Source organism: Eptesicus fuscus, chromosome 21, assembly GCF_027574615.1.
Source record: "Eptesicus fuscus isolate TK198812 chromosome 21, DD_ASM_mEF_20220401, whole genome shotgun sequence".
Classification (NCBI taxonomy): Eukaryota; Metazoa; Chordata; class Mammalia; order Chiroptera; family Vespertilionidae; genus Eptesicus; species Eptesicus fuscus.
The window spans coordinates 48,970,258-48,985,833 of record NC_072493.1 but is presented as its reverse complement, the minus strand read 5'-3'; the positions used below and the strand labels follow the sequence as shown (position 1 = coordinate 48,985,833).

The window sequence follows — 15,576 nt, the reverse complement described above, 5'->3', positions numbered from 1 at the left end:
CTAGAGGCCTGGTGCACAAAATTTGTGCATGGGGGGCCCTCAGCCCGGCCTGCACCCTCTAGCAATCCAAGACCACTGGCTCCTAACCACTTGCCTGCCTTCCTGTCTGATCGCCTCTAACCACCTCTGCCTTCCGACCTGACTGCCCCTAACTGCCTCTGACTGCCAGCCTAATTACCCCTAACTGCTCCCCCCTGCCAGCTTGATCACCCCTAACTTCCCTCTCCTGCCGGCCTGATCGCCCACTAACTGCTCCCCCTGCCAGCCTGATTGCCCCCTAACCGCCTCTGCCTCGGTCCCTGCCACCGTGGCTTTGTCCAAAAGGACGTCTGGAAGATGTCCAGTCTAATTAGCATATTAACCTTTATTTAGTATAGATAATATCTGAATCAGAACCAGGAAGCAGAGTGTCTGTCTTCTATTGCTGTGGCCAGATGGATCAGACCAAGCTTGAAAGGCTGGCGTTGGGAGTGGCTAGAGATTATGTGTGGATTGAAGGGATTTCTTTCCCCACAACTATCACTGGAGACCTCAAATCTTTGCGGGATGAGTTTGTGGCAAAGGATGAGGATGTCATCGTAATCTCTTACCCGAAGTCAGGTAAGAAAGTGGGATGAGACATTGAGGATGCGGAGTGGGGTCACCGAAGGTGTGCCTTCTCTAGGCCTTCCCGTTGGCTATGCTTTGGTGACTGGTGTGGTTACACTCCAGAAAGAGAGGGTTCATGCAGGCAGGTATATGATACAAAGGGATGTGACCAGCAGGGCATTGTAGAGATATAGAGAGCCTCATGGGTGAAGAGGCGAAGGCAGATGATTCAGGTGATTGCGTTGGGCGTTTAAAGGGGACAGGTGCCCTGGCTGGTGTGGTTAAATGGTTAGAATGTTGGTCCGTGCACTGAAGCGTCTTGGGTTTGATTCCCAGTCAAGGGCATGTACTTGGGTTGCAAGTATGATCCCCAGCCTCAGTCAGGGTGCGTGTGGGAAGTAACTAATCGATGTGACTCTCTCACCTCTCTCTCTCTCTCTCTCTCTCTCTCTCTCTCTCTCTCTCCATCCCTCCCTCTAAAAATCAATGGAAAAATATCTTTGGATGAGGATTAACAAAACAAAACAAAAATAAATATAGGAGACAGCCTGAGAATCTGGGCACAAGGAACCATCTATCCTGAGATGTCCAGAGCAAATGTAATATTGTGAGGAGCAAATACATATATTCTGACATTTGATAAAATGGGCAGAAAGACTTTATTCCAGATTAGTGCAATGAGAGAGAGAGAGAGAAAGACTAAAACCAACTCTGAAAGTAACAGATAGCTAGGGATTTGTAGGTAATGAGCAGAGTGAGGAGGTCAGTGGATGCAAAATTACTTCGAGGATTTCATTAGACATCAAGGGTTAGAAATTTCTTGCAAAAACAGCCTAAAAAGATCCAGGCTAGGACAAGCCAAGGCGTTGGACATCAAGGATGGGGGATGGGAACCTTGATAAGCTATCCAGGGTGAAAGGGTTCTCATTATTGACTTACAAGAATTCTTGCTAAACTTGGCTCAGCAAGGACGGTCACAGACGGTCAAGATCTAGTCATGTAGAGGACTCAGAAGAGTCTGGCTATCTTTGGTCAAAGATAAGGGTCTTTGTCAGAGTTGGAGAGAAAACAGAGCAGGGTGCGTTACATGGGGAATGGTCTAGATTTGAAATATATGGAGGGATAGTCAGGAACCTGAAAGAAACAACAACGCTGTGGAGGATAGGAATAGTATAGTATCAGGAGATGAGGCTGGATGTGTTTAAATGGAAAAATCAATGTGGAATCTTATTGTTATACTAGAGGCCCGATGCACGAAGATTCGTGCAAGAATGGGCCTTCCTTCCCCTGGCTGCTGGCACCGCCTTCGCTCCGGCCAGGAGCCTTGGCCCGGAGCCATCTTTCCACCTTCCCACGCTGCCCAGAGGCCCGGAGCAGCTGGGGTGGTGCGGAACGCCTGAGTCTTTGCCATGGCGATGACACAAGCATCTGCCCCAACCCCGGCCGCTTGGCACTTGCATATGCAAATTAAACCCACCATCTTTGTTGGGTTAATTTGCATACTCACTCCTGATTGGCTGGTGGGTGTTGCAAAGGTGTGGTCAATTAGCATGTTGCTCTTTTATTAGTGTAGATTATTTTATTAATCCTCACCAGAGAATATTTTTTCCCGTTGATTTTTAAAAATATATATATTTTATTGATTTTCTACAGAGAGGAAGGGAGAGGTATAGAGAGTTAGAAACATTGATGAGAGAGAAACATCAATCTGCTGCCTCCTGCACACCTCCTACTGGGGATGTGCCCGCAACCAAGGTACATGCCCTTGACCGGAATCGAACCTGGGACCCTTCAGTCCGAAGGACGACGCTCTATCCACTGAGCCAAACCAGTTAGGGCTTTCCCATTGATTTTTAAAAATACATATTTTTATTGATTTCAGAGAGGAAGAGAGAGAAACATCAATGATGAGAATCATAAATCGCCTGCCTTCTGCATGCCCCACACTGGGGATCAAGCCTGCAACCCAGACATATGTCCTGACTGGGAATTGAACCATGGCCTCCTTGATTCATAGGCCAATGTTCAACCACTGAGCAACACTTGCTGGCTCTAAAAATATACATATATATATTTTTAGAGCCAGCAAGTGTTGGCACACTGGGGATGTGCCTGCAACCAAGGTACATGCCCTTGACCGGAATCGAAACCTGGGACCCTTGAGTCCGCAGGCCAACGCTCTATCCACTGAGCCAAACTGGTTACAGCAAAAAATATATATATATATTTTTTATTGCTTTCAGAGAGGAAGGGAGAGGGAGAGACAGATATAAACATCAATGATGAGAGAGAGAATCATTGATCAGCTGCCCCTTGCACACCCCCTACTGGGGATTGAGCCCACAACCTGGGCATGCGCCCTTGGCCGGCATCGAACCCGGGACCCTTTAGTCCGCAGGCCGACATGCTATCCACTAAGCCAAACTGGATAGGGCAGTAATTCATTTCTTGATGGTAGTGGACATACCGTATATTAGTTTCAGATACCTTACAAAGTGATCCCCTCACCCCCATATCCCCAGTCTCCACCTGGCCCCACCCACAGTGATTACAATATTACTGACTCTATTCCCTGTGTTGGCTATTTCTGTTTTCCAATGTATCTGTCTCACCCACCGAGCCAGGCCAGCTGGAATCAATGAGGAATCTTGAAGTCATGGTAAAGCATTAGGAAATTGTCCAAAGACAATGTAATTCCAAGAAAGGTTTTGAAATGGCAAAGTGATAGGTGCATATTAAATACATACATACATACATACATACATACATACATAAAATGTAGTGATGGAGTCAAAAGTCAGATAGAAATAGGTAACACTCTGTTCTTCCTCATCCAGGAACCAACTGGATAAAGGAGATTATCAATCTGGTCCGCACCAGGGGAGATCCCAGCTGGGTGCAGTCTGTGGTCAGCTGGGAACGTTCACCGTGGCTAGAAACCTCTTTTGGGCTTGAACTTATCAAGAAGCAGAAAGACGCACGCTTCTACATCTCCCACCTCCCCATGCAATTCTTCCCCAAGACATTCTTCAAGTCCAAGGCCAAGGTGAGCCCCTAACACAATGTCCGTTTGGGTCACTTCTCGGGGTGTCCAGGATGCCCATGTTCTCAGGACACGGCTAACATGTGACTCAGTAAAGGAAGATATGTGAAAGGCTTGTTCCAAGGCACAGTGTCCCGTTCCAGTCTCCCTGGTATTGCTCCAGAGGACACTCAGCCTATAGTTAAAAAAAAACCCTGGCTGCATCGCCTACACCCGTGGTTGGCAAACTGCGGCTCGTGAGCCACATGTGGCTCTTTGGCCCCTTGAGTGTGGCTCTTCCACAAAATACCACAGCCTGGGCGAGTCTATTTTGAAGAAGTGGCGTTAGAAGAACTTTAAGTTAAAAAAAATTGGCTCTCAAAAGAAATTTCAATTGTCCTGTTGATATTTGGCTCTGTTGACTAATGAGTTTGCCGACCACTGGTCTACACCAAGGTCCTCAACATGGCCATGGCCATGGGGTAGGCATCTCAATCGGAGACCAGCAACTAAGTTTCAGAGGATATGTGAGTTTGGCCCTCACATTTGAAACTCAATGGGGGCTTTTCCAATCATGATATAATCCATGTTGGGTAAGTCATTTCCATTCAGTAGATCAACAGCCCTCTAATGTGTAATTTTAGGAGTTCGAAAGGAAGACTTGAACATTGCGTGATCCTGGGCTATAAATGTGCATTTTGCCTCATCTGAGCTTACAGTTTAAAACATATGACACTAAAAATATTATCCACATCGTATGAAACTCCTTCAAACCATCTTATGGGATGTCCTATTACTAGATTTATTATGAAAATACTGAAAGATATAATAACTGAAAACTTTCTCACCTGGTGAAGAAAATAGACATACAAGTCTAGGAAGTGCAAACAGCTCCAAACTAATGACCCCAAAGAGGCCCACACCAAAACACATCACCATTAAAATGCCAAAGGCTAAAGACAAAGAGAGAATCTTAAAAGCAGCAAGAGGAAAGCAATTAGTTATGTACAAGGGAGCTCCCATAAGACTACCAATTCATTTCTCAACAGAAACGTTGCCTTTTAGTGCTGAGTGGTTCATTGCAATGGCCCTCTCTTATGCATGCACTCCACTCGGCTGTATCTCTCCCTCCTCTTCACTGGGGACACAAATCCTACTAGACCTGAGCCTTTCATGCGTAGATTTCCATCATGATCTCTCACGTATAACTTTCCTTCATGACTCGTGAACAATGACCAAAAAAACTCACAAAAAAACAATGACCTGCCCTAGCCGGTTTGGCTCAGTGGATAGAGCGTCGGCCTGCGAACTGAAAGGCCCCAGGTTCGACCCCGGTCAAGGGCACATGGCTGGGTTGTGGGCTCAGTCCTCAGTGCGGGAGTTGCAGGAGACAGCCGATCCATGATTCTCTCTCATCATGTGTATTTCTATCTCTCCCTCTTCCTTCCTCTCTGAAATCAATAAAAACATATTTAAAACAAACAAACAAACAAAACCCCAATGACCTGTTATAGGGAAGTCTTCTCCAAGTCTACACGACTCTCTTTTGCACACATGAAAGGCCAACACTGAGGAGAACTTACTAGTAGAAGCTGAGACCGCCCACTTCCTTCTTCCCCTGTACCTGTCCTTCCCTCTTTGAGGAAACATTGGAGAAACGTGCAAGTGTGTTTTATCGCTTGAGTTTGCACCACTTAAAGCAGCATGATGCGTCCATTCATGCCACCATTTTGAAGTTTGTAAAGACCATTAAGACCTGTCTGACCCGTATCGGGGAAATGCTGGTATGGTAGGAATTCCGAGGAAGATCAACAGGAGCCCAGAACAGGAACTTCCTGGAAGAACGCAGAGTAGGGTTGTCACTGTCCACGTCCCAACAAAACTCAGGAGGCTTAATTCACACTCAGGGCTTCTGAGTCAGTGGCGCCCAAACGGAATAACATTATCTCCCCCGTGAAACTTTAGAAAACTTCTCCATTCATTGTGTCATAATGTCCTTGAGAACCGAAAGGATCCACACGTTTCTCATTGCTCCTTCTGTAAAGCCTGAGTAAGTGTCTGTCACATGGTGGGTTCTCAATATTTTGATAAATGAGCGAATGAAAGAAGATTAGATGGAAACTCGGCACTTTAATGAGAATTGAATTTTTCTTGACTTGCAAAAATCTCGGGGCAGGGAGAATGAGTATACCATATTTTCCGGTGTATAAGACGACTGGGCGTATAAGATTTTCCTGGGTTAAAAAGTCATCTTATACGCCGGGAAATACGGTAAATATCTATGCAGCTTTGAGCACAAGTCACTTTACCTCTAAGATGGAAATACCATATTTTTCTGGCGTATAAGACGATTTTTTAACCCAGGAAAATCTTATATGCCCAGTCGTCTTATACGCCGGAAAATACGGTACCTATTTTTCTTATCTCCTTTTTTTTTTTTCTTATTTCAGTGTGTCTACATTGTGAGAAACCCCAGAGATATTCTTGTTTCCGGTTATCATTTCTGGAAAGCGGTGAAGGCCACCAAAAATCCAGACTCATTTGAAGGATATTTTGAATGGTTCCTTCAAGGAAATGGTGAGTGTGACTCAAAATAAGGATGCTAGGTGGCAGGGTGGAGTTCCTGCCCCTCACATCCAGGCCTTAATTGCTCATGGTTTATACGACGACATTGCAATCCGACCTCGATGCTGTGGAATCGGAGTAAGTCCCATTTACGGAGAACCTTTGTCAACATGCTCTGCTCCCACAACATTTTTTAAGAGGAGTATCTATATCTATAAAAGCCCAGTGACTAGAATGGTGGAATGACCAGAACCGGAACAACTGGTGGCTATGACACGCATTGCGGCAGCCAACCTGCCTGATCCGGGCCTCGATCAGCCCCCGTAACCCCCGGGCAGCCTGGCCCCTGATCGGTCCCCAACACCTTGATCAGGGGCGAGGCCGACCAGCCAACCACCCACAGCCCCTCCCCTCGACTGGCCCCACTCCTAATCAGCCCCCAACACCCCAACTGGGAGCTAGGCCAGCTGACAAACTGCCCACGGCCTCTCCCCCCGGCCAGCCCAGCCTGATGGGCCCCCATCGGGGCAGGCCGGCTGGACTCCACCCGTGCACGAATTTGTGCACTGGGCCTCTAGTAAACATATAAAAAAGTAATTCACTTTACTCAAAATAAGAGATGTGTGAATTTAAACTCCACTGAGATATCATTTCTCACCTATTGTCTCGGGACGTTGTTGGAAACTACCCCATTGTCTTCACTATCGGAGAAGTATAAACAAGGAGCCGGGAACGCTGGTGAACCTTGAGCCCTGGCAAGGGCCAGAGCTATGCAACGACTGTTTAGTTGAGACAATGATAGGTCAAGCAATTTCCTGACCAAATAGTCTCAGAGTAAATCTTTACTAATATTTACTGACCTTTAAGATAGTCTGTCTGTTACTGGAATTGCCTGCCTGACTAAGGACGAGATGTGCATCCAAAATTGAATAAAAGGATGGCAAGGCCTGGGCACCAGTGAAGTCCTTCCTCTTGCGTTGGACTCTCCGCCTGGCCCCCCAATTTCCAAATTATTATTTCTTGTCTTGTCATTTGCGCGCAGCCCTTCTCCAGATCCTGAACCCTAAGCCACGCGGGATGTGGCTCACACAGGAAGTGTATTAGTTTCCTATCACTGCTGTTAGAAATTATCACCAATTTATTGGCTTTAAACAACAACTAAAAATTGTCTCATGCTCTGGAGTTCAGAGAGCCAAAATATGCTTATGAGCTAAAAGTAATTCAAGGGCCTCAGTACATTCCATTCTTGAAGCTCTAGGAGAGAATTCACTTCCTGCCTTTTCAGCTTCTAGAGGACGCCCACATTCCTTGGCACATGGCCACATCCTTCCAACTGTATTGTTATCACATCCCCTTCTCTGATTCTGACACTCTGAATCTTTCTTATAAGGACTCTTTAAAAATTTTTTTTAATTTAAATTTTTATTTTTGTTAATCCTCACCTGAGGATATTTTTCCATTGACTTTAGAAAGAGGGAAAGACAGAGAGAAATATCGATGTGAGAGAAACACATTGATTGGTTGCTTCCTCCATGAGCCTCGATCAGGGCCAAGGCCAGGGAGGAGCCTGTAACCAAGGTACGTGCCCTTGACTGGAATCAAACCCGAGACCTTTTGGTCTGCAGGCCGATGCTCTAGCCACTGAGCCAAACCGGCCAGGGCTCTAAGGACTCCTGGTGATTGCATTCTTTCCATCTATACTGTAGATCCTAAATCACATATCCAATGTGATTTTGGAATTAGGACATACATACTTTTTGTGGGAACCATTATTTGGCTAATCACAGCTGTCATTCAAAACACAGTCTGGTGATGAGACTGTTTAGGAGGCATGCTCAAGTGTTCCTGATGGGATGGGAAAGGGTACAAATCTAGGGTAACTGTGAAAATTCTGACATTGTAGCTGCCAGGGTTCTTGTTTCAGCATCAAGAAGGGTTCAGCAATCTGGAGGAAGGTTGTGCGTAGATTGTGTAAGAGTCCAAAGACGAAAGATAATTTTGAAAGGCACTGGGGGTCAGAGGAGCTCTAGCTAAAGGAACTAAGTTCTCCTTGTCTCAGGACCCTTGCTTTTTATTAGCACAATTTGTCCCAAGGCAAGGTGGAGATAATACACTTCAAAGAGTAGGGTATAGAAGCATTGTTAGATTGCTTCTGAACAGACACACACTACGGCTGTTCAGGTGTTTGGCCAACAGGAGGCAATAACATGTAGGTTAAGATGCCCTGAGCTGTCTGGCAGCAAACAATCATCCTATTCAGGTTTGGGGGACGTGCCTTTCAGCCATTCCAACAGGTGATTACATATGTGACTCAGCCCTTGTTGAGTCCCCAAGTTCCATCAACCTTTGATGAAACTCTTGTAATTATGACATGCTGGAATTGGCTTCCGGCATGTAGCATTTACACTTTCATGTGTAACTTCTTCTTCAGTGGAAACACACACACACACACACACACACACACATACACACACAAACACAGGGGTGGCGGGGGTGGGGGGATAAAAGCATATAAGACTATTGAAATGGTCCTTATTTGCCAACTAGCTTATTTGGAACAAATCAACAAGATCAAAGTGACAGGTGCACTGACCTGTGATCCCCCAGCTACACTCGTCTGAACAGAGAGCGTGTGGCAGAGACACAATTCCTGTAAGATGTGCTGTCCCAGAGGCATGGGGTGGTGAAGGAGAGGCAAACACATGTGCTGTCCACACATAGTTACATCACTTTAATCGCAGCAGGAAACACAACACACACACCACAAAACACCAAAGATATTGACTCCATACTAGGTGGAATTTGAGTTCAGCTCTTTCATTTCCTAACTAAATTCTCTGTAAAATTCAAAATCTCCTTTTCTCACAGAGAGCTGGAGCTCATCTTAAATGATTATCCTACATGAGCACCCAACTGGTTGTCCATCTAGGCAATAAGTGCCAAATTCTATTTCTCGTGCAAATGAGAGAAAAAGAATTTCCAGCACTTGAGTCACTTGCTCATCAAATAGTTATGGCCTCGGGAAAAGTGCAGAGTTGCCTACTTGCTTACCAACTTCCGAAGGCGTGGCTAACACGAGCAGAGTTGCCCAGGCAACGGAGCTCAGAAGTATCAACTAGTCACCTTCTCTCCTGGCTTCTCTTGCAGTGCCATTCGGCTCATGGTTTGACCATGTTGGTGGCTGGCTTCAGATGAGAGGAAAAGAGAATTTCCTATTAATATCATATGAGGAGCTGCATCAGGTAATTCTTCTACCAAAAATGTCACTCTCTCCAACTCCATTCATAGCTGTCTACCATCCCTCCATAGGTTAATTTTACATATTTATTTTTAAAATTTAATTTATTGGGGGTGACATTGATTAATAAGATTACATAGGTTTCAAGTGTACATTGCTATGATTAAGAATAGAGTTACCATATGACCCAGCAATCCCTCCATTCTTTAAAATATATATATATATATATATATATAAAATTAATTTCAGAGAGGAAGGAGAGAGACAGATAGAAACATCAATGATGATAGAGAATCATTGATTGGCTGCCACCGGTACATGCCCTACCAGGGATGGAGCCTACAACCTGGTTATGTGCCCTGAGCGGGAATCGAACTGTGACCTCCTGGTTCGTAGGTCGACACTCAACCACTGAGCCACGCTGGCCAGGCAATCCCTTCATTCTTTAATGTTTCCATTCTACACTTTCAATCAGAGCTGATCCCAGAAATGTGACCAAGTAGGGTCCTTGCCTTTTTGTCATTGACCTCATTAGTTGGCACATGTTCTTCAACTTTTTAATTTATATCTTTAGACACACTCAATGCATGCGCCAAGGAAGAGCTTCACAACATATGTACTTGCTGGGGGGTCATCAACGATTCTATGGCAAAAATCTGGGAAGCAGGGGGCAGTGTCGGGTGGGGACCCATGTAAGGTGCGGCGTGATTGGATCAGGACCGGTACAGGAAGTAAGGACGTGTTCCCAGATTGAATGGCAGAAAGAGGATTCCTGTAGGAGTGGATTATGTCGATATTCATAGGAAGCATAGGTTGGCATCAAAAGAAAGTGGCTTACATGAGTCTCATGATCAATTGTCTCCAACGAGCATCTACCTAATAAAAGAGTAACATGCTAATTGACTGTACCTTTTGCAATGCCCACCAGCCAATCAGGAGTGAGTATGCAAATTAACCCAACAAAGAGGGCGGGTTAATTTGCATACACAGGTGCCAAGCAGCTGGGGGTGGGATGGGACACTTGCGTCGTCGCCATGGCTAGGACGCAGGCGTTCCGCACTGCCCCCGGCCGCTCCGGGCTTCTGGGCAGTGTGGGAAGGCGGAAAGGCGGCTCCGGCCAGAGCGAAGGCGGTGCCGGCAGCCAGGGGAGGGAAGGCCCGTTCTGGCACCAATCTTTGTGCATCGGGCCTCTAGTTTGCTTATAAGCCCACTCACGCACTCACTCGGACCTCACATTTCTTACATGAACACGACGCGTGAACGCTCCTGATTTTCTTCGTTTTCTGTCTCCTCCTCACCCTCGTTCTCTCCTGACTCTCCCTGTTTCCTTTCTCCCTGTTGTACTTTAGTTTCATGTTTTCTCTGTTGCGGTTCTCATTCCAGGACATCCGAGCCAGTGTGGAGAAGATCAGCCAGTTCTTGGGCACCAAGCTAAGCCCAGAACAACTGGACTCCGTCCTCAAGAACGTGACCTTCCAGGCCATGAAAGACAATAACATGAGCAATTTCTCTCTACTCCCTGATACCGTTATGGATCACAGCAAAGCCTGTCTTATGAGAAAAGGTAAGAGGGAGTCTAATCTTTACAACAGGGATGTGACGGACAGTGAACTCCCCAGCTGCTATTGATGCACTAAGACATGGGATGATGAAAATATCTGAATCGATTAAAATCACGTAAGCTGTGCCTGACTTTGAGAGTTTAAGGAATAATTTGGAGTATTTCTAAGGTTGTAAAGAAATCTTAGAAAATGAAGCATTGCTGATGAACTACATCTCTCTCTGACAATTCTTATGAGCTTATTTGAGCCAAACTGATGACAACTGCCAGGAAGCAAAATCTCAACAGACAGAGAAAATGCTCCAGAAAACGGCAATTTTACAATTTATTTTATACATCAGAATCAACGGAGAAGATGAAAGGGGTTTACATAAAATCCATTGATGATAGCTTAGGGAGGCAGAAGAAAGCAAAGTGGGGAAATCTCTGGAATTGAATAAAAAGTGAAATGAAGAGACAAATACTTTTTTTTTTTTTTTTTTTTTTTACATTGGTGGCTACAGGATAGTTAACAAGGAGCATTCATAGCCCATAGAGACGGTGGTCAGGGAATAAGAAACAATGAAGATTTCTGTGATCTTGTGCTGTAAAGGCTTTGGGAAAAAGAAGGGGGGGCGGTTACATTCCAAAGGTATGTTATCTTAGATGCAAACAGACGATAAACAGTCTCACTTAAATTAAAGACGGACCTTTGCCAAGGAAGGTACTACAGGCCTAGGAGTTGACTACCCCCATAACTCACCTTTAGTTAGGAATTTTAAAAAATATATTTTATTGATTTTTTTACAGAGAGGAAGGGAGAGGGATAGAGAGTTAGAAACATCCATCAGCTGCCTCCTGCACACCCTCTACTGGGGATGTGTCCGCAACCAAGGTACATGCCCGTTGACCGGAATCGAACCTGGGACCCTTCAGTCCGCAGGCCGACGCTCTATCCACTGAGCCACACCGGTTAGGGCTGGGGACAATCTTGTTAAACAGACAGCAAACTGTGAACTCAACTACATTGTTAGGCAACTAGCAGTCTGGCATTGAAGCCAAGGGCATCTGAATCCAGACGGGGAGCACTGAACTACTTGGTTACACGGGGGGGGGGGGGGGGGGGGGCGTTTTGTATTGATGGTGTAAGATAGATTCACGGCAGAGATGGACAGAGAAGTTCAACTCCTGAGACCTTATTTCTGAATCCGATCCGGACTCATGTTTTGTGTTTGACAGGAATGGTTGGGGACTGGGAAAATCACTTCACGGTGGCCCAGAGCGAAGCCTTCGATAAAGTTTACCAAGAGAAGATGGCCGGGCTCCCCCCAGGCCTCTTCCCGTGGGAGTAACGGCCGCACGCGTCTGCATCGGGTGCAAAGGCTGAATTTCCTGAGGCTCTTGTGAGCCCAACGAAGCAAACTCTACATGATGATCGATATTCAGGGAATAGGTGGGTCCAGATAGAACCCCAAGAGATGTGATTTCTAGAACCCCAATACTGGCAGGTGCTCACCCCTTGCCTTAACCCAACCAGGCCTACAATCCACTCCACGCTTAATTGACACTAGCCATGTTCCTCTTCTGAAGCCATGCCAGCTTCCAAAAGTGTTGTCATATTTCAAACATACAGAATAAACAAACGGTATTTTAAAAACGAATGGCAATTCTATCCACGTTAAAAAATAAAATTTAGCCGAAACCTGTTTGGCTCAGTGGATAGAGCGTCGGTCTACGGACTGAAGGGTCCCGGGTTCGATTCCGGTCAAGGGCATGTACCTTGGTTGCAGGCACATCCCCGGTAGGGGGTATGCAAGAGGCAGCTGGTCGATGTTTCTCTCTCATCGATGTTTCTAGCTCTCTCTGTCCCTCTCCTTTCCTCTCTGTGAAAAAATCAATAAAATAGATTTTAAAAATAAATAAATAAAATAAAATAAAATTTAAAGCACACCCTCCTCCCGTGATCAAATGCCCAGGCACTGCTCCTGCCCTGCCCACACCCCGCCCCCTTCGATACCCCTCACTTTCCAGCCACCAAGATCTTGGAAGCTTGGAAGCCAAGCAAAGAAGGGAATCCACTGAGAAGGGCCTGTAAAATTACAGCTTTAAGAGATCCTCGGAGAGGCCCGTTCAAGATGGCAGAGTAGGTGAACGCTGTGCTTGCCTCCTCCAATGACCACATCAAAATGACACGTCAGCTCAGTCGGAGGGGCTCAGTGGTCGAGCTTCGACCTATGAACCAGGAGGTCACGGTTCCATTCCCGGTCAGGGCACAGGCCCGGGGTGCGGGCTCCATCCCCAGCGTGGGGCATGCAGGAGGCAGCTGATCCATGGTTCTCTCTCATCGTTTATGTTTCTATCCCTCTCCCTCTCCCTTCCTCTCTGAGATCAATAAAAATACATTTTAAAAAAAGTTACAGCTTAACGAGATCCTTGGAGAGGCCCATTCAAGATGGCGGAGGGTTGATGTTGCTATCTCTCTTTCCAAACATCAATACAAAACGCAGTTAAAAATTTACATTTGGAAATTGTGATGTTGGGTGGGGACAATATTAACATTTCATCATAAGTTACCCAGCTCCCAGACAATCGTTGGCTAGGGTGTGATTCGAATAAGACACTTACAGCAGGAAGCACAGCATATGGTATCTTACGTTGTTGTTGTTGCGATGGTAAATGGGAGTGTTTTGGGTGGTTGTTGTTTTTTAGTTGTAAATGAAACTTTTCATTTTTCCTAATATTAGTAGTTAACGAAAGGAATGTCCCCCTTTTTTCCTCAGAGCGACCCTATTCTGGTTTTGTTTTGTTTTAAAAATATATGTATATATTTTTATTGATTTTTTACAGAGAAGAAGGGAGAGGGATAGAGTGTTAGAAACATCGATGAGAGAAACATCCATCAGCTGCCTCCTGCACACCCCCCACTGGGGATGTGCCCCCAACCAAGGTACATGCCCTTGACCGGAATCGAACCTGGGACCTTTCAGTCTGCAGGCCGACACTCTATCCACTGAGCCAAACAGGTCAGGGCTGATTTTGTTTTGTTTTAATTGATGAGAGAGGGGGGGGGGTGTGGGAGGCACGGGGACGCCTCGTCCTTGTTCCTCGGTATCTGCCATCAGCAGAGCCGTGGCCATTCCTGTCCCACAGGGACCACGTGCTTTGGCTACAGTGTCAGGATCGTGGCTGTAATCTCCTAAAAAAGCAAACATGCCTAAAGCATTTCCTTGACTTTTGTGCGCACACAGACACACACACACACACACACACACACACACACACAAAACAACATTTTGCACAATTGGGTTGTCCTACCCCGGAGAAGACAGAAGACAGTCTTTGAACTAAGAGCTAAGCTTTTTGTCGGCGTAGTCACAAAGTTTGGGGCTTTCTACCCTGAAGAGGACATAGAAAGGTTGTGCAATGAGAGAGCCTAAGACCATCGGAAAACACAGATATTTACATCACGATTCATTAGCAGTAGCAAAATTACAGTTACGAAGTAGCAACAAAAATAATGTTATGGTGGGGGGTCACCACAACATGAGGGACTGTATTAAAGGGTCGCAGCATTAGAAAGGCTGAGAACCACGCAGTGGTCGAACAGCGCAGCAGGTGCCACCTGGTGGCCACATCCTGCAATTGCTCCTCAGAGCACTGAAGGAAGTTGCTTCTGGTGGAGGGGACAATTTGCATATTAGCCTTTTATTCTATAGGGTAGACACCGAGTGGCCAGATTACTATGCGTCGGAGATCCTAATAACCTGGCCACTCAGTATAGAGACATAATTCACAAAAATTGGGATTTTTTTGAACTAACCACGCCGTAGCACTTTGCTGGAGACCTGGAATGGCTCCCCAGTCTGTCACGCCCCCGTGGCTCTCCAGGCCTCGGAACCAGCCTCCCTCATGGTCATCTGTCCAACCCTCACCTGAGCTGAGTGAGAACTCCACATGAATTTGTGTATGGGTGGGGTCCGGCCAGCCGGGCCAGGGGGAGGGGACATGGGTGGTAGGCCGGCCTGCCTGATGGTCAAACTCCTGGTCGAGGGGACAATTTGCATATTAGCCTTTTATTCTATAGGATAGACACTGAGTGGCCAGATGATTATGCATTCCGAGATCCTAATACTCTGGCCGCTCAGTGTATTTTTAGTGGTGGGCACTAATCACAATTGTTTTGCACGTACTTTGTTGGCCACACACATCTGGAGGCTGCCTATAGCCCATTATCCTATATAACAAAAGCCTAATATGCAAAACAACCCGACAGCGGAATGACTGGTGGCACGACCGGTCACTATGATGCGCACTGACCACCAGGGGGCAGATGCTCAGCGCAGGAGCTGCCCCAGCCCACAGGCCCCAGGCCAGCCAAGGCGGGTGCCAGTGGGAGCCCCCTGATCGCTCCACCGGTCGCCCCACAGATGGGCCCTGGTCACCGGCCAGGCCTAGGGATCTACCCCTGCACGGATTTAGAGCACCAGGCCTCTAGTGGTGTCATAATATTTTTAAAAAATCTTCCCCCTTCTTTTTGGTATTTGTGTCAGTGAACTTTTTAAAAAATATATATTTTATTGATTTTTTACAGAGAGGAAGGGAGAGGGAGAGAGAGTTAGAAAC

The 15,576-nt window shown here is 46.2% G+C and overlaps 1 protein-coding gene across 1 annotated transcript; it reads left to right on the top strand.

The window, feature by feature from the left end:
* Positions 1–381: 381 nt before the first annotated feature.
* On the top strand, positions 382–12,692 carry LOC129147041 (sulfotransferase 2A1-like). The gene is made up of 6 exons (XM_054710414.1): positions 382–600; positions 3,426–3,634; positions 6,061–6,187; positions 9,323–9,417; positions 10,797–10,977; positions 12,193–12,692. The coding sequence occupies exons 1-6, from the start codon at positions 435–437 to the stop codon at positions 12,303–12,305; spliced, it is 891 nt and encodes a 296-aa protein (XP_054566389.1). The 5' UTR covers positions 382–434; the 3' UTR covers positions 12,306–12,692.
* The last annotated feature ends 2,884 nt before the right edge of the window (positions 12,693–15,576 follow it).